At 42.9% G+C, this 26,135-nt stretch overlaps 2 protein-coding genes across 2 annotated transcripts in view; both read right to left on the minus strand.

The window, feature by feature from the left end:
- MOK (MOK protein kinase) overlaps positions 1 to 24,354 on the minus strand; it is a 55,606-nt gene extending 31,252 nt beyond the window's left edge. Inside the window, exons 1-2 of the mRNA XM_025869335.2 lie at positions 24,221 to 24,354; positions 2,684 to 2,798 (exon numbers count right to left, since the gene is read on the minus strand). Of these exons, the coding sequence (XP_025725120.1) occupies positions 2,684 to 2,798; positions 24,221 to 24,227 (122 nt within the window). The 5' untranslated portion in view covers positions 24,228 to 24,354. The remainder of the gene's footprint in view (positions 1 to 2,683; positions 2,799 to 24,220) is intronic.
- On the minus strand, positions 4,887 to 5,613 carry LOC112822017 (translationally-controlled tumor protein-like). Its single transcript, XM_073895902.1, has one exon. The coding sequence runs from the start codon at positions 5,596 to 5,598 to the stop codon at positions 5,080 to 5,082; it is 519 nt and encodes a 172-aa protein (XP_073752003.1). The 5' UTR covers positions 5,599 to 5,613; the 3' UTR covers positions 4,887 to 5,079.
- Positions 24,355 to 26,135: the final 1,781 nt, after the last annotated feature.

The following is a 26,135-nucleotide window of genomic DNA, read 5'->3' on the forward strand; positions in this document are numbered from 1 at the left end:
CAGTTTTTTTTTTTTAAAGATTTTATTTATTTATTTGAGAGACAGAGAGAATGAGAGAGAAAGCACATGAGATGGGGGGAGGGTCAGAGGGAGAAGCAGACTCCCCGCCGAGCAGGGAGCCCGATGCGGGACTCGATCCAGGGACTCCAGGATCATGACCTGAGCCGAAGGCAGTCGCTTAACCAACTGAGCCACCCAGGCGCCCAAATCTCCTACAGTTTTGAACATATGTATCAAGAGCAAATTAGAACTCACGTGAACAAACCCAAAACCCAATTTCTCTGAGGTTTGGATTACACAGCTGGCAGATACCTGTCAAAACCAGCTTGAGACTATCACTGACTCCATACATCAAACAGCAACAAAATTCCACTAGCCCAGAGTAAGTGTAGTTCCTTTTAAGTAAAGCCAATACATGAAATTGTGATTTATACAACAGAAACTAAAGCCTGTTCATAATCCCCTAAACATACACAAACTTTATAGAAAAGTAACACTGGGAAGCCTGGCTGCTCTGTCCATGGAGCATGGAACTCTTGATCTTGGGGTCACGAATTCAAGCCCCATGTTGGGTGTACAGGTTACTAAATAAATAAGCAAACAAAACAAAAATAAAAAGTAACTCTGATTCAGTGGTATTTTATTGAAAACCTTTACTTATTACAGGTTTTTAAAAGAAAAACATGTGTTCTAATCAATCATTTTTCAAGTGAGGACAAAGAGCACTAACTGTTTCTGAAACACAACAAACGGCCACACCCACAGTAACGAAGGCTACCACTCACTGAACGGTTGCCATGTGCCGCCCCTCCCTCCCAACTCCCTGTTCATTCCCTCGCTTAGTCCTCAAGCACCTCACCACCAGGGGACCAAGGCTCAGTAGACAAGGCGCTGTTGGCGTGTCCGGAACCCGGCAGCTGGTGAATCCGGAATGCACCTCACCCCTAGGAAACCACGTCCCTTAGGTGACCACATTCTCCTGACGGACCGAGGTCACAAGAAGGTACTTCTCCAGATAAAACTGAGCGTTCCCTGCCCCTCAAAGGATGGGTTCTTTGATGGAAACCTTTCTATAATGCATTACAGATACCTCTACCTTCCTGAAGTCTCACTCACGCCCAAGTGTGATTTCTCCTGACGGCCGGCTCAACAGAGTGAGCACGACTGCACGTTCCTCTGACATCCAAACAAGCCCAGAAATGCCTCAAGTCTGCAGGCTATTTGTCCCACCCACTGTTTATATCTCCCTCTTCACAAAAACAACAGCTAGCGAGCCCTGTTGTCTATAAGTACATCCACCCCTGACCCTGACGGTGGGATCTGATGGGGACCCAGTCCTCTCCTAGGGTGCAAATGCATCCCACCCCGCGGCTTGAAGTCCTTTCTCTGCTACTCTGGGTTTGTGGTGCATCTCTCAGAGGTGGCTGTTTCAGGAAGTGTGCTCTTTAGGTATGGGGTAATCAGTACACTGTGCATCAAATTCTCCATCGGAAGGTATAAAGGTAGAGGAACCTAGAGAATGCAGAATACACAGAGGAAGAAGCGAGCAACAGAGGAAAAGCCGAAGACGCAGTGACTTCAGAGTCTTGGCAGTGGCAGGTAAACAACCTTATGCGTTACGCAGCAAAGGGGGAGGATTCTGGCCTGATGAAATCTGGATGATTCAAATACAGCTCTGCCCACCTGGTGACCTATAGTGACGACTGTCAGGCTACTTCAGATCTCTAAGCACCTCTCCTCGTGTGCAAACCAGGGATGGTTACAGACACCCCATGGGGAGGTCATGAAGATGACATTACTGTTCTCCATACTCTCTGACATGACTAACGGCCCAGAACTCCTTTCTGATCTGAGAAACGCTTTTTTGTACTAAGAGTCTGAAATCAAGGTTTATACTCCAAAACACTTCAGAGGGCTGTGTCGATGTGGGGGAATGACTGTGTTTTTTTTACAACTAGCTTTTACTATTTAGAGACTTCAATTCCTTTGCTGTTAAACAAAGGCTGAGCTTCATGTCTCTCTTCTGAAAGCTTCCCAGTTGCCGTGAGGCCAGCATCTGCTTCATTATTCTGACAGAGCTTCCTAGTCACGTCTGGTGTCTGACTCGTTAGTGCCCTATGTTAAGAAGCTGCAAAGTTGAGGAATTTTAAGAGACTGCTCTGAGGGCCAAAGCCACAGCAGTCCTCCCAGAACCTAGAACAAGAGAGCTCCACTCTCCACAAGCGGCAACTGATCCTGAAAATTTCAGGGAATAAATTTTCCAACCCTAACTGGAAATTGTTTTCCAATATATTAACTGATTCACAATTAATTAAATCATAAGCACCTCTAATATATTGAGACTAAAGGTTTCAGTTATAAAAGTCCGACATACAACTTTCAGGAACGTATAGGCTGTTTAAAGTGAGGCATACTTTTACAATTTAAATGTTTTGTGACCCACTGATATCACAGTAAGCCTGGACCAGAATAAAATCATAAACATAACAGTTTTCATAAACATATAAAATCATAAACACGAATAGTATCATAAACATAAAGTTAGCCCCAATCCCCTGCCCAGAGAAAGCTGACTGTATATCCCCTGTTATTACATGAATACACTTTTCCCACTATTGCTAAGTGGCCCTTCTTGCTCTAAACCTGTAGCTGGTTGAGTGGCGAAGACTGTCTGCCCGCCTACCTTTCAAAGTGCTGCTTCATCTGCTTGCACGCGTAGTAGCTTCCGTCCCTCAGGCTCTGCATCTTCATAACTTCAGAAAACGTTCCCTCTCCTATTTTGACAATTGCTTTATAGTCTACGAATGAAAATAATTACACAGATAAAATTTACGTGTGCGTATACTCTGTACTCACTTCCAGACAGCAAGCTTTTTTACCTAGACGATAGGGTAACACAACGCCGACACGTGGGGGACCGTTACTCCATGGTTTCTAAGGTTCGGGGCTCCCCTCAGCTCAAGGGAAGCCGCCAGCAGAGGGAAAGGAGAGAAGAGAGTCAAGAGGGACACACTTCCAGTTACAAGATAAGTAAGTCCCAGGGATGGAACACGCCACAAGCTGACTGACCACAGCTAACTCCGCCGTATGACATACGGGAAAGTCGGTCAGAGAATAGTCCTAAGAGTCCTGGTCACAAGGAGAAAATTTTGTTTCCTTTTTTCTTTATATCGTATCTTCAGGAGAAGACGGGTGTTAGCTGAACCTATTGTGGTCATCGTCTCACAATATATGTAAACCAAACCATCATGCTGTACGCCTTAAAACCACACAGTGATGTGTGCCGATTATTTCTCAATGCAACTGGAAAAACAAGTAAACAGGATTTTCTCACATTGAAAAAAAAAAAGGGCACCTGGGTGGCTCAGTCATTAAGCATCTGCCTTCAGCTCAGGTCATGGTCCCAGGGTCCTGGAATCAAGCCCTACTTCAGGCTCCCTGCTCCACGGGAAGCCTGCTTCTCCCTCTCCCACTCCCCCTGCTTGTGTTCTCTCTCTCGCTGTCTCTGTCTCTGTTAAAATGAATAAATAAAATCTTAAAAAAAAAGAAAAAGGCAGCTAGGCTGTGTGTTGGCACCGAGCACCAAGCACCGTTTCCTCCCAGGCTGTGCTCCCCCTTGTCCAGCAGGGAAGCTCCCGGCCGAATCCCGCCAGCGGGGAGAGGCCGAGCTCCCCTGCAAGCGCTGCAAAGCAGACGACCCGAGCGGTGGAGGCCGGAGGGGACTCTGGCAGAAGCACCCGAGGCAGGGCTCTGGCTCTGGGCAGGTGCAATCTTGCACCAGCAGCCTCCAGCCTCCGAGAGAGCATCCTCCTGAACATCAGCCTCGGGGTCCTTCGGGAGGCCCAGCTGATCTGCGGCAGGTTCCTGTCATTCCTGCATTTCCTGATTTTCCGGAAGCTGCCAGCAGCTTCCCTGGCTTTGCCGCCGCCGCCGCCACTGTCACTCCAGCACTGTAATGGTCTCACAGCCTCTGAGTCATTGGTTAAAGCCCATCCTGCTTGAAATACCTAGAGCAGTGCCTGTTTTCCAGACCAAACCCTGACAGATGCAGGAATGAGTATCTCGAGGTAACGTGCTGGGAACAAAACCCCTAAAAAATGCAGTCAGGCAGCAGACCGCAGGCTGGGGTGCTGCAGAGCCTGGCGTGTCATGGCGAAGTCCCAAGTCCCACCTGCGGTGACTGCTGCCTCTCACCGAGCAGCGTCTCCTGGGCCTGCCGGCTTCTGGAAAGCGTGGGAAGGGGCAGGGTGGTAGGGTGTGTTGACTACTCACTGCCTCGGCAGAAGAGTTCAAGACAACAACAAGCTCAGGGGAGAAATGCTACTTTTCAAGCAGAAATGAAAGGAATGAGGAAAAGCCCAGAAAGGAAAAGTCTTACTGGGTTGAAAAAGTTTCTTCAGTCCAAATAATAGGAGAGTAAGACTGCAAAATGATGTCGACAGAAGCAGTCTGTGAGACTTCCCAGTGGCACACATGGTTCGGCCTGGCACCAAGATCACAGAAAGGCAGCCGTGCCCCACCCCAGCCAGGCACTGGCTTCAGAGAGCTTCGAGGAATGTCCCAGAAATCGGGACGAGACACAGAAAGCAAGGCCAAAAACAAATAGGGCAGCATTTCAAACTATGTCTAGGAAAGAACCTTGAGTGTGGAGCTGCCCAGAAGCAAACAGATCAGAAACCTATTAAGCAGACCTGGACCACAAAAAGCCCGTCACCTCGGGGTCCCAAACCTACATAAGCACAGAGCAGGCTTTTAAAACAGCACAACTCCAAAGGAGGCCATCCCCTTCAACGCCTCTCTTAGGACACATTTGTAATGCCTGTGTGAGTTCTGATTTGAACAAACCAACAATAGAAGACACTATTTTTTTTTTAGAAGTGATAATATTTTATTTGAGTTTAAATGCATTTTATTTTTAGACAACCTACATGACATGTTTTTTTCTTAAAAACAATGCCTCCACTCCAAATAAATCAGGGTCAAAACAAATGAAGAGCTCAAGATGCCATCAGTCCCATCTGTCTAAGTCCTGGTGTCGTGTGGATGAAGAGGAGCAGCCCATTAGGGCAACCGAATTCGTTAACATTTCTCCATTTCTAAACCATCCTTAAAGAAAATCATATATGGGGTCACACCATCCTCACGGTAGTCCAGCAGAGCAACCATGCCATCTGGATTCATGTTTTCACCAATAAAGAACTGGTAGTTTCTGAAATTAGCAAGGATGTGCTTGATTTGTTCTGCAGCCCCTGTCATAAAAGGCTTTACTCTTTCTGGCCTCTGTTCTTCAAGTTTGCCTTCGATTGATTTCATGTAATCTTTGATGTACTTCTTGTAGGCTTCTTTTGTGAAGCTGGTTTCCTGCCAGTGATGGTTCATGACAATATCAATACCAGTGATTACTGTGCTTTCGGTACCTTCGCCCTCCGAGCCTTCAGCCGAAGCATTTCCACCAAAGAGCGAGTCATCAATGTTACCCTCTGTCCTACTGACCATCTTCCCCTCCACCTCCAGGCACAGCCCGTCCGCGATCTCCCGGATCTTGTAGATGTCGGAGAACATCTCACCATGGCTGATGAGGTCCCGGTAGATGATCATGACGACGGCTGGAGAGAGACGACAGCGGCACTACCTTAGCAGAAGCCGGGAGCTCTGAGCGAGTGCGGTGCAGCCGGAGCGGCACTCGGGGGGAGGGGGGAGCGGGCGGAAAAGCTAGAAGTGATAATATTTTTTAGAAATACGTATAAAAATGAAAAAAGTCCTTATCTGTTAGCAAGAAATACTGAAGTATTGCCCCATGAAATGGTAAGACGTGTGGGATTTGCTTTAAAATGCTCCTGTACCGTCCCATTTGCCACTGCTGAACGTGTACACTGGCATAGTCACTTGGAGGGCAATCTGACAATACCCGTTACATCTGTAAGACATTCATACCCTCTGACACAGCAATTCTGAGAACTTATCCCGTAAAAAACACTTAGGTAGGTATGATATGAGGATGTTAGTTCAACGTTATTTAATAGGGAAAAACTGATGCTCCCCCATGTGGAACTAGATAAATTACGTACGGTTTATCCATATAATGGAATATATTGAATATATTTAAAAGAATGACACAGATTAGGGGTGCCTGGGTGGCTCAGTCCGTTAAAATGTCAGACTCTTAGTTTCGGCTTGGGTCGTGATCTCAGGGTCATGGGATTGAGCCCCACGTGAAGCTCCATGCTGGGCATGGAGCCGACTTGAGAATTTCTTTCTCTCTGCCCCCCCCCCCCCCCCCCCCCCCCTCCCACCAAAAAAAAAAAAAAAAAAAAAAGAGCGACCCATGTTATTCCCTTAAAGACAATACATTAAGTGGCTCTCTCTAAGGGGTAAGGTTAAAAGTGTCTCATCACCTAAGTTAAGATATTTTCCATAACGAAGCACCATTTTATTAAAAAGCAACAACAAAATCTATAGACTCCAGGAAAAAAGTGGCAGGGGTGAGAATGGCAAAATGTCGTCCCTGCTGAAACTAGGTGACGGTGCGCACGAGCGCTCACTGTACTGTCTTCCTTCTTCCGGTACGCCTGCAGCTGGCCACAACAGAAAAGTCAGTACGCCTGCAGCTGGCCACAACAGAAAAGTCAGTACGCCTGCAGCTGTCCACAACAGAAAAGTCAGTACGCCTGCAGCTGGCCACAACAGAAAAGTCAGGGTAACAAAGCAAAAGCAGAGGAAAGGGCAGGCACTGCAGTGGCCACAGCACACACGAAGAGAGACGGCAGAAAAAAGGAAAACCAACCTCCCTCACACAACCCCCTGCACATGCTCACGCCCCTCTGACTATAGCCAGGAGAGACAAGCCCCCGGAAACCTTAGCAGGTAAAGAGGATGGAAAAGCTACCAGGAATGACTCCCAAGGGGGCGCACCCACACAGAACTTGACATGAACTGAAAAACACCTCTCTTGGGTAAAGCACCTGAGACTTGGGGGGTCTTATGTATCCACTGCAGCACCTAGTAAGCATTACCCTAATATACCTGATAGATAAATATCATAAGTCATAAAACAGAAACAAGGATAGACTTTTGAGAATTTGTATTTATAAGATGTCACAGAAAAATCATCTTTTGGGGAGCCTGGCTGGCTCAGTCGGTAGAGCATGCAACTCTTGATCTCAGCTCAGGTCTTGATATCAGGGTCGTGAGTTCAAGCCCCACGTTGGGCTCCATGCTGGGCATGGAGTCCACTTTAAAAAAAATCATCTTTTAAATCAATATTCAGTGACTTTAGTAACAAAAATTCAATCTATGCTTAATTTTTCAGAACCAACTTATATTTGTCTGAGATTTTACTTATAAGTTCCAAATTAGCCTACTACTGTTTAATGAGCACTGGCAGAAGACACAGTGTTTGGGTCAGAGACAAAGGACCTTATGACTCATGGTGCAGCAAGCATCAGCATACTCACATTCGTTCCCCTGCCCCGAAGTCTCATGGTGGTGACATGATGGGCCCAGATGACACGTGCACATGCAATGGACTGCTTTACAGGAGAGGAACCCAGGGCAGATGGCCCAGCACTTTTTGGACAAGCAGCACAGAAGATAGATAAGCTCTGCCATCTGGCGCACTCAGTGAGAACTTGCAGGGAAGCTCAGGGCACAGAGCAAACTGCTTCTCCCAACAGTTCATTACAGTGTTAATATACACGTCAACCAGTTTTACTGTTACAGAGTATTTGGTACGGTATTATTCTTACCTATAAATATTCATATATGTGTAATGTTGACTTTAATGCTACTTTACGATCTTATTCAAAATAACAATCAATTTCAGTGTACATTTTCAAATATCTTAGCTTCGGGCCATGCAAATGCGAAAATTCTATTTGTAATTACATATTTGTAGAAATTGGAAAAAAATGCTTCTCCCCAAGAACAGCATTTCACCATATTATTACCATTCAAAAGGCCACATATCACCACCACACTGTAGTAACTGCCACAGGAGGAAATAAGAACCTACAAGTGCTGCACATATGGGAGACGTTCAACAACTCCTGAAGGGGATGACTGAAGAAATAATTGTTAAAGCTTCTCAAAAAAATTTATTTTCCAAAGATGATTTCTAGGAAGGGGGATAAAAAACACTGAGAGTATGCACTGAGTTGAATGGTGGACCCCAAAAAGATATGCCCTCATCCTAACCCCTGGAGCCTGTGACTGTTACCTTATTTGGAAGGTCTTTGCAGGTATAATTAAGTGAAGGATCTTGAAATGAGAACATCCTGGATTATCCAGGTGGGCCCTAAATCCAATGGCAAGTGTCCTTATAAGAGACACACAGAGAGAGCAGAATGGTGGTTGCCAGCAGCAAGGGAGGAAGGGAGAAATGGGGAATTGTGATTCAGCTGGTACGGAGTTTTAGTCACGCCAGGTAAAAAAGTTCTAGAGGTTTGTTGTACAAAAACGTGCACACAGTTAGCAATAACATACACTCAAACATTAATTAAGAGGGTAGAATTTACATCATTGTTTTTCACCACAATAAAAAAAAGAAAGAGACACACACAGACATAGAAGCGGAGGCCATGTGAAGACAGAGGCAGAGCACCAGAAGCCTCCAGAAGCCGCTGGAAGCTGGAAGGGGAGAGGAAGGACCTGAGGGAGCACAGTCCTGCTGACACCTTGATTTCAGACTTCTGGCCTCCAGAACTGGGAGAGAATAAATGTCTATTGTATTAAGCCCCCAAACTTGTGGTAATTTCTGCAGCAGCCCCAAGATACAAACAGAATGTAACAAGTATTTTTTTAATCTAAGGAAAACATTTTTTTCATTAAAGGAAAAATATTTTCTAACAATGGAAGCAAAGACTGATCTATTTGACTACATAAAAACATAAAACTCTAGCACCTGAAGAAACACTATAAAAAATGACTAAGTAAACTATGAAAATGCCATACAAAGGAATGTTATATAGCAGATACAAGGAATATGGTAGCTCTGTAGCTTCTGACAGGGAAGAACCTTTTCAGATACATTATTAAACAAAAAAGACAAATTAAGGAACAGCATGTCAACTATGTTAACATTTGTGGAAGGAAGGAAGGAAGGAAGGAAGGAAGGAAGGAAGGAAGGAAGGAAGGAAGGAAGGAAGGAAAGTATACACATGGTATCCGGCAGAATCGCCCCCCAACAGTGTCCATGTCCCTGGAATCTGTGAATGTTAGGCCACACCGCAAGAGGGAATTAAGACTGCAGAAAGAATTGTTAAGGTTCCTAATGAGCTGACCTTAAAATAAGAAAATGACCCTAAACTTACTGGGCAGGCCCAATGTAGTGACAAGGTCCTTACAAGCAGCAGGAGATGGCAGAGTGGACAGCATCAGACTAGGAGATGTGGAAGGGGCTACAGGTTTAGGAATGCATGTGGCTTCTAGAAGCTGGAAAAGGCTCGGAAACAGATTCTCCTCCAGAGCCTCCAGAAGGCATGCAGCCCTGCCAGCAACTTGATTTTAGCCCAGTGAGACTCATTTCAGACTTCTGACCTCCAGAACTCTAAGATCATAAATCTGTGTTGTTTTAAGCCACTGATTTTGTGACAATTTATTATAGCAGCAATAAAAAAAAGCTAAAACAGACACACTTATGCTCATCCAGACACAGAAGGAACTAGAAGGAACGTAAGAAAGTGCCAACAGGACGCCTGCGTGGCTCAGTTGGTTAAGCGACTGCTTTCTGCTCAGGTCAGGATCCTAGAGTCCCAGGATCGAGTCCCGCATCGGGCTCCCTGCTCGGCAGAGAGTCTGCTTCTCCCTCTGACCCTCTCCCCTCTCATGTGCTCTCTCTCTCTCATTCTCTCTGTCTCAAATAAATAAATAAAATCTTAAAAAAAAAAAAAAAGAAAGTGCCAACAGTGGTCACCTCAGGGGAGGAAATCTAGATGGCTGGGGATAGGAGCAGAAAAGGAGACCTACTTTTCACCATATAACCATCTATGCTTTTTTTAGGTTATACTTGGTAATTGTATTGTTTTTACAAAAAAATAATTAATTGAAAACAATTTAAGGAATAATGGGATATTTTTCTCATAGTTCCTTCAAGGAAAATGGATTATGAAATTAAAAACTAAGTATTTTTGTTTAATATCATCTTAAAGCAAATGGCAATCTGTGGAATAAAAATAATTTACAAGAAAATTTATAGTAACAAAACATAAGATACCACTTCACACCCACTAGAATGGCTAGAGTCAAAAAGTAAGCTAACGGGGCACCTGGATGGCTCAGTCGTTAAGCGTCTGCCTCCAGCTCAGGTCATGATCCCAGGATCCTGGGATCGAGCCCCGCATCGGGCTCCCTGCTCCACGGGAAGCCTGCTTCTCCCTCTGCCACTCCCCCTGCTTGTGTTCCCTCTCTCGCTATCTCTCTCTCTGTCAAATAAATAAATAAATTCTCTAAAAAGAAAAAAAAAGTAAGCTAACAAGGGTTGGCAGAGGATGTGGAGAAGGGAGAACCTGGGCCCACTGCTGGTGGGAATGGAAAATGGTACAGCCACCATGGAAAAGTTTAGCAATTCTTCAAGATGTTAAACAGAGTTACTCTATGACCCAGCAATTCTACTTCCAGGTATATACTCAAAAGATATGGACATTTATGTCCAAACAATAACCTGTACACAAATGCTCACAGAAGCATTATTCATAATAGCCAAAGATAGAAGCAAACCAAATGTCCATCAGCAAACGAACCGATAAACAAAATATGGTCTATCCACACAGTGAAGTATTATTCAGCCAGAGAAAGAATAACATCCTGACACAAGCTACATCATGGATGAACCTTGAAAACATTATAAGAGAAGCCAAACACAAAGTCATTTATATGAAATGGTCAGAATAGGCAAATCCATACACACAGGGAGTAGATTATAGTGGTTGCCTGGGTTGGGAGGGCGGGGAAGAATGGGGAGTGACTGCTAATGGGTACAGATGCTTTCTGGGGATGATGAAAACGTTTTAACAGATTCTCCTGATGGTTGTTGCACAGCTCAGTAAAAAATACCTAAAATCATTGAATTGTACACTTCAAATGGGTGAACTTTATAGATTGTAAATTACATCTCAATAAAGATATTAAAACAGACAAATCTGTGGCATTAGAAGTCAGAACAGCGATTACCCTTAAGAGGTGGCGTCGTTGGAATGGACCCACGGGGACTCCCAGGGTACTGGTAATGCTGTTTCTGATCTTGGAGCAGGTCACATGGGCATGTTTACTTTATATATAAATGGACCCACAGTTCAAGCCTGTGTTGTTCAAAGGTCAGCTTGGTCCTGGCATTATATTACACCAACACAGAAACAAACAACCACCACAAAAACAAAGAAAGCTTTGGGCAATTGGGTATTATTATTTCAGTATTAAGACTATTCCATTAGTACATAGGGAAATCTGCATATGATAAGCCAGTCTGCCGCAAACACCAGGACAGAAGCCAAGTCTCACGATTGGCCTGCATTACAAGAAAGAAAAGTAGGAGCGCCTGGGTGGCTCAGTCAGTTAAGCATTTGACTCTTGATCTCATCTCAGGTCTTGATCTTCAGACTAGCACTTTTCAAATTGAGTTCCACAAAACACTAGCACATCCCAAATTCTAATGGGTATTCCACAAAAGAAGGTTCCATGAGCTGTATTTAGGAGATGCGGGGTTAAATAAGAAGAACTGTGTTTGACTACAGAATTCCTCAGTGCCTTTCCTTGACTATGTGATGAGTCTCCAGGGTAAGGAAGGGCAGTTGGAAGGGTTGTGGGTTGCATAACCAGACCTGTCTCCAAAGAATACCAGTTAACACCTCCCAGGGCTGCTCAAGATCCCCAAACTGAAGATCTGTAAACGAAGTTTTTCTAAAATTCCTCTTGTCTAAGTCTTCCCTGAACAAAAATTAACCTATCTAGCTCCCAGCAAGGCAGGATTTACAGTTCTTCCCACTTGCTTTCTAAGAGAAGTTGGCTGATGGGTGGCTCAGTTGGTTGAGCGACTGCCTTCGGCTCAGGTCATTATCCTGGAGTCCCGGGATCGAGGCCCACATTGGGCTCCCTGCTCAGCAGGGAGTCTGTTTCTCCCTCTGACCCTCTTCCCTCTCATGCTCTCTATCTCTCGTTCTCTCTCTCTCAAATAAATAAATAAAATCTTAAAAAAAAAAAAAAAAGAGAAGTTGGCTGAAGAAAGACAGAAGACGGGGTACCTGGCTGGCTTAGTCGGTAGAGCATGCTCACCAGTCAGAAGGGCTAAAATTAACAACAAAAGAAACAAGAAGTGTTGGCGAGGACGCAGAGAAAGGGCCAGAAGGCTCCTTAAATTACCTTCTAAAAGTTTTATAGTCCTTCAATAAGCTGTCTTTTAGGATATGTTTTCCCCAATTACATGCCGAGAAATGATGCATAAGGTGAATTCAGCCTTACCCACAACCAGGTCCCCGGAAACATAAAAAACAAACAAAACCAAGTTAAGTGATCATAGCTATAGGTGTTGTGCAGTTACCATATGTCAAGCACCATTTTTAAAAATAAACTTTTAACTTTAGAATAGTTTTAGATTTACAGAAAAATGAACAGATAATACAGAAATTCCCATATACCTCATATCCAGTTTCACCTGCTATTAACATCTTACATTCGTCATAATTAATGAACCCATATTGATACATTATTATTTTTTAAAAGATTTTATTATTTTTTTAAAGATTTATTTATTTATTTGATAGAGACACAGAGAGAGAGGGAACACAAGCAGGGAGAGTGGGAGAGGGAGAAGCAGGCCTCCCGCTGAGCAGGGGAGCCCGATGCCAGGCTTGACCCCAGGACCCCGGGATCACGACCTGAGCCGAAGGCAGACGCTTAACGACTGAGCCACCCAGGCGCCCCAAAGATTTTATTTTTTAAGCAATCTCTACACCAAATGTGGGACTCGAACTTACAACCCCACGATCAAGAGTCACACGCTTTACTGACTGAGCCAGCCAGGTGCCCTTGATTCATTATTAACTAAAGCTTATGCTTTATTCAGATTTCCTTAGTTTTTACCCAGTATCCTCTTCTGTCCCAGACCCCAAATAGGACACCACTTTACATCTAGGCATCATACATCCTTAGGCACCTCATGGCTGTGACAGTTCCTCAGACTTTCCTTGTTTTGTGACATGGACAGTTTTGAAGAGTACTGGTCAGGTATTTTCTAAGACTGGGATCTGTCTGCATCTTCATCATTAGACTCAGGTTATGGGTTTGGGGAAGAAGACCACAGCACTATGGTGCCATACTGGCACATCATATTTAGGGCCCACACTATCAGCATGGCTTGTCACCGTTGATGTTGACCTAAATCATCAGGCTGAGGTCTTGTTTGTCAGGTTTCTCCCTTGTAAAGTGACTCTTTTTCCCTACCTGCTTCTATACTGCACTCTTTGGGAAAAGTCACTACGCATATTCTACACTTAGAGTGGGAAATAATGTTCCTCTCTGTAAGGATAGAGCATCCATATAAATTATTTGGAATTCTTCTATATGGGAAGTTTGTTCTAATTAATCATTTATATTAGTATGAACCCATGGATATTTATTTTATACTTTGGGATTATCCAACACTATTTTATTTTGTTGCTTAAATTGTTGAGCTTTGGCCACTGTGAACTCACTCGGTTGGTTCCTGTGTCCCTCTGACATGCCCCATCAATAAAGAGTTTGTTTGTTTTTGAGTATTTTCTTACTTCCTGGTACTACAAAATCCTGTGTATTTCCCGTCTCAGTCCTAGGGTCAGCCATTTCTCCAAGAAGCCTTGATGCTTTTTACAGGAGAATGGTATTTATTAAACACCAAGCTCTGAGCACTAGGTGTCAGGCACCATTTTAGACTTAATCATCTCAACAATCCCAAGCAATAGGGTACCCCATTAGCCATATCTTACAAATGAGGTTAAGTAGTCTGCTCAAGGTCACATCAATAAACAGTAGGGCAGGGCTTTGAAAGCAGGGAACCTGATTCCAGAAGCCATTTCCTGACCACACTGCCACTGCTGTCCCCCATGAGGATGCAGATGAAGTCACATGGATGCACTTATAAGAGCACTGACCTTGGCAACATATCCTTTTCAAAATAAATGGCTCAGCTAACAAGGTCCATGAGAAAGGCAGAATTTGGGAACCCCACTGCCAACGATACAGGGACACATTCTTTGGTGTAAGGAACAGTGAAAACACAAACTCCAGTTGTTAGTGGCTTTACCGTCACAATCAACCACCAGAGTACCGTTTGGTCTCTCCTTATTTGGTAACTTCCAACTTCTAATACAGTCAGTCCATCAGGCAATCTGGTCACTCATTATTCCCTGATGTCACCTACACTGAGCTATAACTTCATGCCTTTTACAACATTAGAGAGTTGTTTAACCAAGTGGGAACAACCAGCTCTTAAAACTTGTTAAAGCACATCCACTAGAAGGCTAAAATTAAAACGCTGAAAATGCCAAGTGTCAGTGAAGATGTGGACTCAACAGATCTCTCGTACGTGGATAATGGGGATGTAAAATGGTATAGCCACTTTAGAAAACAGTTTGGAGGTTTCTTATAAAGGTAAGTATGCACTTACCATACAATCTAGCAATTCCACTCCTAGGAATCTACCCTAGAGAAATGAAAACATAGATCCACACAAAGACTTGTACATAAGAGCGTTCCTAGTAGCTTTATTAATAAACAACAGCCAAAAAATGGAAACAACTCACATGTCCATTAACTGATGAATGGATAAGCAAACTGGTATATTCATGCAGTGGAATACCACTCAGCAATAAAAATGACCAAACTACTGACATAGGCCACTGTATGCATGAACCTCAAAAACATCATGCTAGATGAAAGAAGCCAGATTCAAAAGACCATGCACGTTTACAGATACACTTATGACACTTCATTTATATGAAATTCTAGAAAAGGCAACATTTTAGCAATAGAAAGCATACCAATGATCCATGGAGCCAGGAGTAGGGGGAGGAGATTGACTGCAAAGGGGCACAAGGGAACTTCTGGCAGGTGATAGAAGCATTCTACATCTTGATTGTGGAGGTGAGACACTACTGTCTACATTTGCCAAAAATCATCAAACTGTATACTTAAAATAGGTGAATTTTATTCTGTGCAAATTATACCTCAACAAAGTTGTTAAAATCAGGAGATTTCACATTTTAAAATTCAAGTCAGATCCTTACTCCACAATACACTTAAATATTGGTTAATATTGGTCAAAGGTTGAACATAAAAGTAAACTAAAAGAAAATGTACTTATATATTTACCAGCCCATAGGACAGGGATGGCCTTTTCACACAGAAGTTCAATGCAGTCACAAAGAAGGAAGATCTAGAGGTGAGCCTAGACACACGTTTTAACATGTTTACATAAAAAGCTTAATAAAATGTAAAGGCAAACTACGATCTGAGAAAATATTTACAAGAAATACGAGGATAGCTAATATATTTAATTATGAAGACCACTTACAAATAAATAAGTAAAATACTAGTATCTCTCAAAGAAAATGGACAAAAGGGCATATGATGATTCACTTAAGAGATAAAAATAGCCAGCAGGGAAAACTACTGGCACTTAAAGAAATACAAAAAGAGCTGCCTTTTTTTGTTTAATCCATCTATCGAACTGGCAAAGGTCTGCAACAAGTGTATTCCACCAAGGAACAAGGCTGTGCTGTGGCACTGGCCATGTGACATGGCACAACTAATGGGGAAATGAAATGCGCACAAGCAAGACCACTGAGAACATTCACTACCTTCCCTGGTGATGACAGGCTTCCTGGGGCAAGGGGATATGGTAGACTCTCACTTTCTGATTAATCATTCTGTATTGTGTGAATATTCTCCAGTAAACATGAATTACTTGTTTAAGTAGAAAAAAAATATTAGAAAGAAAAGAGCCCATATTCTTTAGCTCAGCAATTACACTTCCAGGTTTCTATCCCAACGATACCAACAGAGACACAAACAAAATTTATAGACAGTGATGTTCATCACGGTACCATAACAGCAAGAATGCTAAAAACTTAAATATCTAATATCAAGAAATGATCTAATGATAATTTCAGCCACAAGCTGAAATATTATGTAGGCATTAAAAATGATTCTTTCAAATAATATTTAATGATACAGGAAAACGTTCAGCCATAATTTAACGTTAAGTGAAAAAAGGATGGTAACAATCACACAAATACACATATACGTAAGAAAGAGAATGGGTATAAATATGTAAAAATTTTTTTGTTTTTTTAAAGATTTACTTATTTTAGAGGGAGAGAGTGAGAGAGAGCACAAGCAGGAGGTGCAGAGGGAGAGGGAGAGAGAAATAAGCAGACTCCACATTGAGTGCAGAGCCTGACATGGGGCTCAATCCCAGGACCCTGAGATCATGACCTGAGCCGAAAACAAGAGTCAAGACAGTTAAATGACTGTGCTACTCAGGTCCCCTATAAAATATTTTTAAAATATTTATTTATTTGAGAGAGAGAGATAATGAGCACACAGGGGGTGGGGGAGGGGCAGAGGGAGAGAGAGAATCTCAAGCAGGTTCCCCACTAAGCACAGAGCCTGATGCAGGGCTCAATTTCATGACTCTGAGATCATGACCAGAGCAGAAATCAAGAGTCGGACACTTAATGGACTGAGCCACCCAGGAGCTCCAAAATACATAAAATATCTTAAAGTATCTATGTCTGGGTGGGATCAGCAACGACTTTAATTCTCTTCATTCTTTTCTATATTTTTCAGTGTTCACAATGAATATACATTACTTTAAATGTATGTAGGTATGGGCATTCTCAAGAGCTTTAAGAAATCAGTGAACTCGTTGGCTAACCGTCAACAGAAACATGAGCTCAAAATGAACTGTCTTGATACTATAACAGCAGTTTAAAGGGAGACAGACATGAAGTTCATGGGAGGGATGAAAGGCAGTTACTGAAAGTTGGCTTGTGGTGTGAGGAATTCAATTTGAGAAGAGAAGAGAAATTTTACACAACAAATCCCAATCTGTGTTTCATCACAGACAAGCAGACTTACTTAAAAAAACAACCAACACCAAACCAGTAAACTGTATACTTTAAAGTGGTTTAAGTACAAACTCCCAGTGTGTGCCAACATCCCTGGCTGGCCCCAGACCATCACAACTAGCAAGTGATAAACACAACCCATGGTTCTGGAAATGGCCGTGGTGGAAAAAGGATCGCTTATTTCCCCCATGACTCTTTCAATAGACAGAAGGGCTGGGTATAAAACAAGAGTGAAAGTCAGGGGAGAGAAAAAGAGAAACACCCTTATGAAAAAACACCTAGGAAAAGTATCTTCCTATTCTCTACAACAGGATATGACACATTTTCACAGGCCTTTAAAGTTAGATGAGGAATATTAAGAAGTACACAAAGCACAACACAAAGCTATGAAGGGTACGGAGCTGTGCTGGTGAAAAACAAAAAAAAAATCCTGCCCCACAGTCACCCAAAAAAATAAAAACAAAAACAAAAACAACAAAAAAAACCCACCCAGATTCAAGGACAAACAGGAGTTAAATAATATAGCTGTAGGAAAGGGTAGAAAGAGGAAGGTAAATAAGACTCTTTGCATTAAGATTCTATTCATTTTTATTAAACCAAGTCTTATTTAAGTGAAATTTAAGCCTTATTTAATGCATGAAAATGGAGGTCAAATTCACTTTTTGTGAAAAGGTACACTTGTAATGCCCAAATCCAAACATTTGTATTTAAGCATTGCTTCTAAAGATCTTAATCAGAAGCATCGGCCCTTGGCTCAGGTCATGGATTGAGCCCCAGCTCAGCAGGGAGCCTGCTTCTCCTTCTGCCCCTCCCCCTGCTTGTGCTTTCTCTCGCTCTCCCTCCCCCTTCTCTCTCTCAAATAAATAAATAAAATATTTTTTAAAAATCTTAATTAAGGCAGGTGATAGGCATCAGCTATGGGGCTTCACCAGTGGAGGGATGAAAAGAACTGGGAAAGGTTAACTACAGAGTATACTCTCAACTAGAGTTGAGAGGATTCAGGTTCTAATTTCTACTTTTTCGAGAGATTAAGTAATTCAAACTAAATTACTAAAACAAGGTCAGGGGGGCACCTGGGTGGCTCAGTTGGTTAAGCATCTGCTTTGGGCTCAGGTCAGGATCCCAGGGTCCTCGGATTGAGCCCCACATTGGGCTCCATGCTCAGCAGGGAGCCTGTTTCTCCCTCACCCTCTGCCTACCGCTCCCCTGCTTGTGCTCTCTCTCTGTGTCAAATAAATAAATTCTTTAAAAAATAAATAAATAAAATAAAATAAATAAAACAAGGTCTGGAACCTTCAATGAAGATGGCTGTACCCAGCTAATTACTTGGTGTAGTGAGGAAAATTGTGACCTGAATTACCAAACATCATGAAAACACAAAAGGACATAAAAGTATTCATAACTAATAAAAATTTTTCATTTAAATTGCACCCTTTGGGGCGCCTGGGTGGTTCAGTCGTTAAGCATCCAACTTCGGCTCAGGTCATGATCCCAGGGTCCTGGGATCGAGCCCCGCATCAGGCTCCCTGCTCCACGGGGAAGCCTGCTTCTCCCTCTCCCACTCCCCCTGTTTGTGTTCCCTCTCTCGCTATTCTCTCTCTGTCAAATAAATAAATAAAATATTAAAAAATAAATAAATAAATTGCACCCTTTAATGAAGTAAATCCACTGCTAGGAATGTAAGCCACTGATAAACGTGAAGAATTACTTAAAAAAAAAATTATGTTCAAACATCTTCATTGAAGAATCATCCTAGCAAGTTACAGTGCAACATATTTAATAGAATCCCATATAGTTTGGGGTATCTGTTTAAGGGACAAATACATATTCATGCACACACACACATCTACATATATATGTACACACACAGAATGTGCACAGAAAATTTATGGGAGTACATCTAAGAAAATGTATCTTTTTTTAAGATTTTATTTATTTGAGAGAGAGAGAGCACAGGTGGGGAGGAGGGGGAGAAGCAGAGGGAGAGGGAGAGAATCTAGAGCAGACTCCCCACTGAGTTTGGGCCTCAATCCCACAACCCTGAGATCATGACCCAAGCTGAAACCAAGAGTCAGAGGCTTAACTGACTGAGCCACCCAGGGAGCCCCACATCCGAGAAAATGTAACCAGGATTGACTCTGTCAAGTAGGGGAGGGTTCTGAGACTAACTTAAAACCTTCCACTGTTTCAATTTATCACAAAGCCAGTATTACTTTTACTTAATTTTGTTTTAATTTAAAGAGAAAAAGTTGCTAGTTGATGCATCTATTTATAAAAACAGAAGGTGAGATACACACTAGGAAGAGAGAATCAAACAAGATTATTTGAGGTGCCCTGCAACTTTGATTCTATAAAAGTACATTTATGAGAGACAAAACCTTAAACCTCTGTAACGACAACAGATAATCTAAAAAATTCTCTGTGATATAATAGGGAACTGTGATGACTTCAGAACATGTAGGATTTTTTCTCTTTATAGGTATGTTTTGAATAATCCATTAAAAAGTTCAGACAGTAAAAAAGTTAGCACTCCCACTAGGTTAGATAAGGGTAGATTTTTTCAAAACAAGGATCTGTCATTCTTTCCCCTTTTACAACCCTGCCTTCCATCCACTGGGATAGCAAATAATAATTCATTTATAATTTGCCACTTAACCAGACGCTAGGCTATGAGCTTTACATAGCTGATCTCATTTAATCTTTGAAACAATGCTATTATTATGCTGTTCCTTTTTTTTTTTTGAAAGGGAGGGGGAGGGGCAGAGAGGGAGAGAGAATCTTTCTTTCTTTTTTTTTGACAGAGAGAGGGAGACAGCTAGAGAGGCAACACAAGCAGGGGGAGTGGGAGAGGGAGAAGCAGGCTTCCCGCCGAGGAGGGAGCCCGATGTGGGGCTCGATCCCAGGACCCTGGGATCATGACCCGAGCCAAAGGCAGACACCCAACGACTGAGCCACCCAGGCGCCCCGAGAGAGAGAATCTTAAGCAGGCTCCACTACACACAGCGCGGAGTCTGATATGGGGCTCGATCTCACAACCCTGAGATCATGACCTGAGCCAAAATCAGGAGTTGGATGCTTAAACGACTGAGCCACCCAGGTGCCCCATTATGCCTGTTTAAAACTGAGGGTGGGAGCACCTGGGTGGTTCAGTTGTTAAGCGTCTGCCTTCAGCTCAGGTCATGGAACCAGGGTCCTGGGATTGAGCCCCACATCGGGCTCTGGGCTCCAGGGGAGGCCTGCTTCTCCCTCTCCCACTCCCCCTGCTTGTGTTCCCTCTCTCGCTGTGTCTCTCTCTGTCAAATAAATAAAAATAAAATCTTTTAAAAAAAAAGTGTGGAAGATTTTATTTTTGAAAGAGGGCAGCCTCCAGATATCCCAACCCACATACTCATCTTAGTATGCGTCTTTGCCACTCCTCCATCAAGAGGTGGGATCTACAGGGGCGCCTGGGTGGCTCAGTCGTTAAGCGTCTGCCTTCGGCTCAGGTCATGATCCCAGGGTCCTAGGATCGAGCCCCGTATCGGGCTCCTTGCTCAGCGGGAGACCTGCTTCTCCCTCTCCCACTCCCCCTGCTTGTGTTCCCTTTCTCGCTGTCTCTCTCTCTCTGTCAAATAAATAAAAATCTTTAAAAAAAAAAAAAAAAAAGAATGTCCTTCCTTTTAAAAAAAAAAAAAAAAAGGGGGGATCTACATTCTCTAACCTCAAAATTTGGGGGATTGGGAGGAGACACTGTGACATAGATCAGAGAAGGGTGGCCTCGCACCCTTGGGGATGCTGATCCTCAGAACCCAACTGCCACCCTGTGAGGAAGGCCAAGCCATGTGGAAACAGTAGGGTTCTGGCTGACGGCTCAGGCTACGGTCCCAGTGGACAGCCAGCATCAATTGACAGATATGTGAGCGAGAAACTTTTGCGAGGACTCCAGCCCAGCCAGAATCTGACTGTGAGTGCATGATGGACTCTGAGTGAGGTCTGCTTAGTTGAGTCCAGGCCACCCACAGCACCATGAGAGAGATTAAGATGTTATTATTCTAAGCCACTAAAATGGGGTAATTTGTTGGGAAGCAATAAATAACCAGAACAATGAAGAAAACCAGTTTCAGAAAGGTCCGTAACCGGCGGGAGACTGCCACATCCACCTGGCTCTACAGCCCATGCTCTTAACAACTTCACGGTGTTTCTCCTTCCTCCCTACAACTGCCTATGATGCAAAACAAAAAGGAGAAGGTGATCCAATGATCAATACATCCCTGATGTATTGGGTTAGGGTTAGGGGTTAGGGGGTTGGGGTTGGGGTTGGGGTTGGGGTTAGCGTTAGGGTTAGGGTTAGGGTTAGGGTTAGGGTTAGGGTTTTCTAACTGTTTTCTAGGCAATGTCTAGAAAACAAAGTAGAAAATACACCTAGAAAACCATAAGATAGAGACCAACATGATGACCTAGAATTCTTGGCCCAACTCTTCGACCCCCATGCTAGGAGTCCATTTTTCCCATTACTCACTTTTTCTGTTCATTCTACTTCCACAACTCTGTCTCTTTGACTTCCTGTTCTGGAATATTTTCTCCACTGTTAAAAATTTGCTAAACATTTAACTGATGAGGACTTACACCTGGGTGACAATAAGTTTCCCCAATTCTCAGACTGGATTTTAAGGTAGAAGTCATAATAAAGATGTAACACTAAACCAACTAATTGAAAACTACCAAAATAGCCATCTAAAAGAACATATCAAATAATACCTACTATATATAAAAAGAAAACAATACCCAAAGGCTTAAAGGATACAAATAAAGTGTATCTATATAAAATATTTGTTTATAATATGTATTATATTTTGTTACAGTATACAACATAAAATGCTAACATTAGTGTTTAAAAGGGGTGATGAGGAACCTGGCTGGCTCAGTCGATAGAGCACGTGACTCTTGATCTTGGGGTTGTGAGTTCGAGCCCCTCGCTGGGTGTGATTACTTAAAAACAAAATATTTTAAAAATAAAAAAATAGGGACACCTGGGTGGCTCAGTCAGTTAAACGTCTGCCTTTGGCTCTCAGGTCATGATCCCAGGGTCCTGGGATGGACCCCTGCATCGGGCTCCTTGCTCCGCGGGAAGCCTGCTTCTCCCTCCCCCACTCCCCAAGCTTGTGTTCACTCTCTCGCTGTGTCTCTGTCAAATAAATATACAAAATATTAAAAAAAAATAAAAAGGAATAGATACACATTTATATATGCTTATATATAAATATATAGATACACATTTATATATACAGACATATATAGACATAAAAGAAACTGTAAGAGTGGTTGCCTCTAGAGCAGGAAGGGTCTAAGAAGCAAAGGTGAATAAATGGAACGATCAAATGTCAAACCTAACTTCAACAAAACTGAGACATGCTGACATCAGGCTGACATCAGACTCTAGATGGGACACACTGACAGGCATACAACATCACCCCTGACATATTCTTGACCAAAATATTTATGCTAAAGCTAATCATAAGGAAACAATCAGACAAATCCAAATCGAAGTATATTTTGCAAAATACATGACCTGAATTCTTAAAAAAAGTCAAGAAAGACACATAAGGCAGGACACTGTGCCAGATTAAAGGAGACCAAAGAGATATTACAACAAAATGCAATTTGTGATTTTTGATTGGATCCTGGAAAAAATAAAAACACCTATAATGGATGTTACTGAGACAACTGCGAAAATCTGAAATACAGCCTGCATTTTGGATAACAGTACTATCCCAACACATTATTTGTACTGTGATTATGTAGGAGAATGTCCTTGTTCTTAGCAGATACTTGCTGAAAGTGATGAAAGGTACTGATGTTCACTACTAACTCTCAAAAGATTTGGCAAAAAAAAAATACTGTACATAATTTAGAGAGTGCAAGTGAGCAAGCACACGAACAAAAGGAAAAATGGTGCATCTAGGTGAAAGGTTTATAAATATTCAATGAATTCTTCTTGCAACTTTCATGTAGATTCAAAAATTTTCAAAATAGGGGCGCTTGAGTGGCTCAGTCGTTAAGTGTTAAGCGTCTGCCTTCAGCTCAGGTCATGATCCTAGGGCCCTGACATTGGGCTCCCTGCTCCGCGGGAAGCCTGCTTCTCCCTCTCACACTCCCCCTGCTTGTGTTCCCTCCCTCACTATCTCTCTCTCTCTCTGTCAAATAAATAAATAAAATATTTAAAGAAAAATTTTTTTCAAAATAAAGAGTTGGGAAGGAAAAAAGGAACACAGTAAAAAATAGGTGTATGTAAGTCCACCTATAAATAAAAGTGTAAAGCCTTTTGTAGGCCTTGTTTTCTAACTACAGCTTTGGGTGCATTCATGAAAAAGATGAACATGTAAACAATATCTACCAAAAGAAAATAAGAATGTCTCGTAAAGGGCGAATGAGATGAATTAATTATTTTAAATATCTTTGTTCCACAATTTATGCCATAATCAATTACCAACTGACACTTAGGGTACAAAGCAAATTTTACATTGTAACTATATCTAATATAATTCAATCTTTTTACAGGAAAAAAAAAAGCCCATTCTAGTTGGTTGCATTTGAATTGCCCATAATCCACAAGTCCAAGCACAGGTGAATTTTTTACCCGTCACATTTTCTAGGACGACAACCTCCTTTCCCAACTTCCCAATAACACTCACTTCACCAAATAGTTGTTTCAAAATCCCCATGAAAATAGTTCCCATAAAACCACAGCTGCCTGATCCAAAAAATACAACAGCCCAGCTTTCCTCTCAGTTGTTCCCTAAACCGATGTCACGAAAAGGCAGGAAGCCACACAGTAACCGCTCACTACCTTACTGCCGAATGTTCAAGAATCTCAGTTTCAATCCAGCATTTTAAAACAACAAACCCCTCAAAACTTGTAACATAACCTCGCACTAAAATACGCCGGGGCGGGGGGGCGGTGAGGAGAGGGACTCCGGAGGACGCTGTGAGACCCCAGCGCCCCCAGAACCGCCCCGAGCCCCAGCGGCGCCAGCTTCTGGCCGCCCAGGGAGGCTCAGGGTCCCCACACGCGGTGCCCCCCGCCCCGACCGGCCGCACGGGCGCGACGGGGCCCGGCCCCTCCAGTCTCTCCCGGCCCCGCTCACTCTTCATCCTGGATACGGAAGCCGACGACAAGCCCTTGCCGACACTGGACGGAGAAGAAAGGGGCAGAAAGGATGGCCCCCTGGCTTCCACTCTTCTGAGGCGGGGTCCCGACCTAGGACCTCCGCGCTGGCCCCCCGACAGAAAGCGTTATGACCCGGCCGCCATGTTGTATCTCTGTCACCTTAGCAACCGTCAGGTTCTGGACGCCTCCAGGCTGCCGCCCGCGCGTGCGCAAAACGCCATGTCCGCCTCCGTCGGCCCTACATGTACGCGTGCGCAGTGCGGCCGCCTCCTCAGTCTGGTTGCTAAGCAACCTCTCCAGCAGCTTTTCGTGAGCAATTCCCGGCCTTTGAAAAGTGTGAGCATAAAATAATAATAATGATAATAAAATAATAAAATAATTTTAAAAATAAATTTAAAAAATAAATAATAATAAAAAAAGAAAAGTGTGGGCAACCTTCCGGGATCGCTATCCCCATCCTGCCTGAGAATTTAGCCAGAAGGACAGTCGAGCTTTAACTGGACTGGGGACGCACTAGATAACTGTCAGTTGATACCTGTTCTTTGCGGTCTCACCCTGCAGTTGAGCGTCTTCTAGCTAGTCTGGTTGGTAACCCAGAGGTTGATTTCTAAGTTTTTGTTCTCAATTCAACAAACATTTATTGAGCGTAGGGCACTGTTGCGGGTTTTGGAACTACAAGGGAGAGCAGTGCAGTCAAAGTCCCTTACTTCCTGAGACTTCTTTTCCCGTGTAAAGTTGAAGGAATGAATATGTGAATAAACTATGTGCAAATAGGGTGACTAAGCGAACAGTGGCCAGCCCTCAAGGAGCTGACGATGCACTAAAAGTAACCACTTTGTATCAGTGTAGCGTTTTATGAAGTTCATTGTCTTGTATTTGCTTTTTTCATCCCCACAGCTACTCCGTAAGGTCAATTCTCCCTATTTTTTCCAATTTTTGAAATTAAAGAAATGCGTCCATTGTAAAAAAAAAAATCAAAATACATAAATATATCAAATAAAATTTGAAATAATCCTTTCGAAGCACTTCTATCCTTCTCACTTCCCTTCTCCCCAGAATTAACCGCTGGCAACAGTTGAGTGGCATCTTTTCAGAATTTCTGTGCATGAGTTTGCAGACTTTCCCCGTGATTGAAAATCATAGATATTCTTCTATAATTTGGTTTTTTAAAAGATTTTATTTATTTATTTATTTGACAGAGAAAGAGAGCACAAGCACAGGGAGCAGGCAGAGGGAGAGGGAGAAGCAGGCTGCCCTCTGAGCAGGGAACCTGACACAGGGCTTTGATCCCAGGACCCTGGGATCATGACCTGAACCAAAGGCACTCAACTGACCGAACCACCCAGGTGCCCCTGTAATTTGCTTTTTTTTTTTCACTTAACAAATCATAGTCATCTTTTAATATTAGCACATGGTGAGTTACCCTAGGTTTTCTGCTGCTGCATAATATTCCGCAGTTCGGGTATACTCTTTTTTTTTAACCATTTCCCTGTTAATGTTTCCTATTTTTACCATCACAAACAATACTTCAGAAAATATCTTTGTGCATATCTCTGAGCACACATGTGACTGTCTGTCGGAACTGATAGATTATAAGACATCTACAATTTAGGGGCGCCTGGGTGGCTCAGTTGGTTGAGTGTCTGCCTTTGGCTCAGGTCATGATCCCAGAGTCCTGGGATCAGGCTCCCTGCTCAGTGGGAAGCCTGCTTCTCCCTCTCTCTCTGCCACTCCACCTGCTTGTGCGCGCACTCTCTCTCTCTGTCAAATAAATAAAATCTTTTTTAAAAAAAAGACATCTACAATTTAAATATTGACTTACAGGAAATCATTCTCTAAAAACTCTGTGCCAGCACACAGAGAGATCTATATATGAATTCCCTTCCCCCCAC

Source organism: Callorhinus ursinus, unplaced genomic scaffold, assembly GCF_003265705.2.
Source record: "Callorhinus ursinus isolate GAN/ISIS: 27379988/994484 unplaced genomic scaffold, GSC_fseal_2.0 scaffold8, whole genome shotgun sequence".
NCBI classification, from domain to species: Eukaryota; Metazoa; Chordata; class Mammalia; order Carnivora; family Otariidae; genus Callorhinus; species Callorhinus ursinus.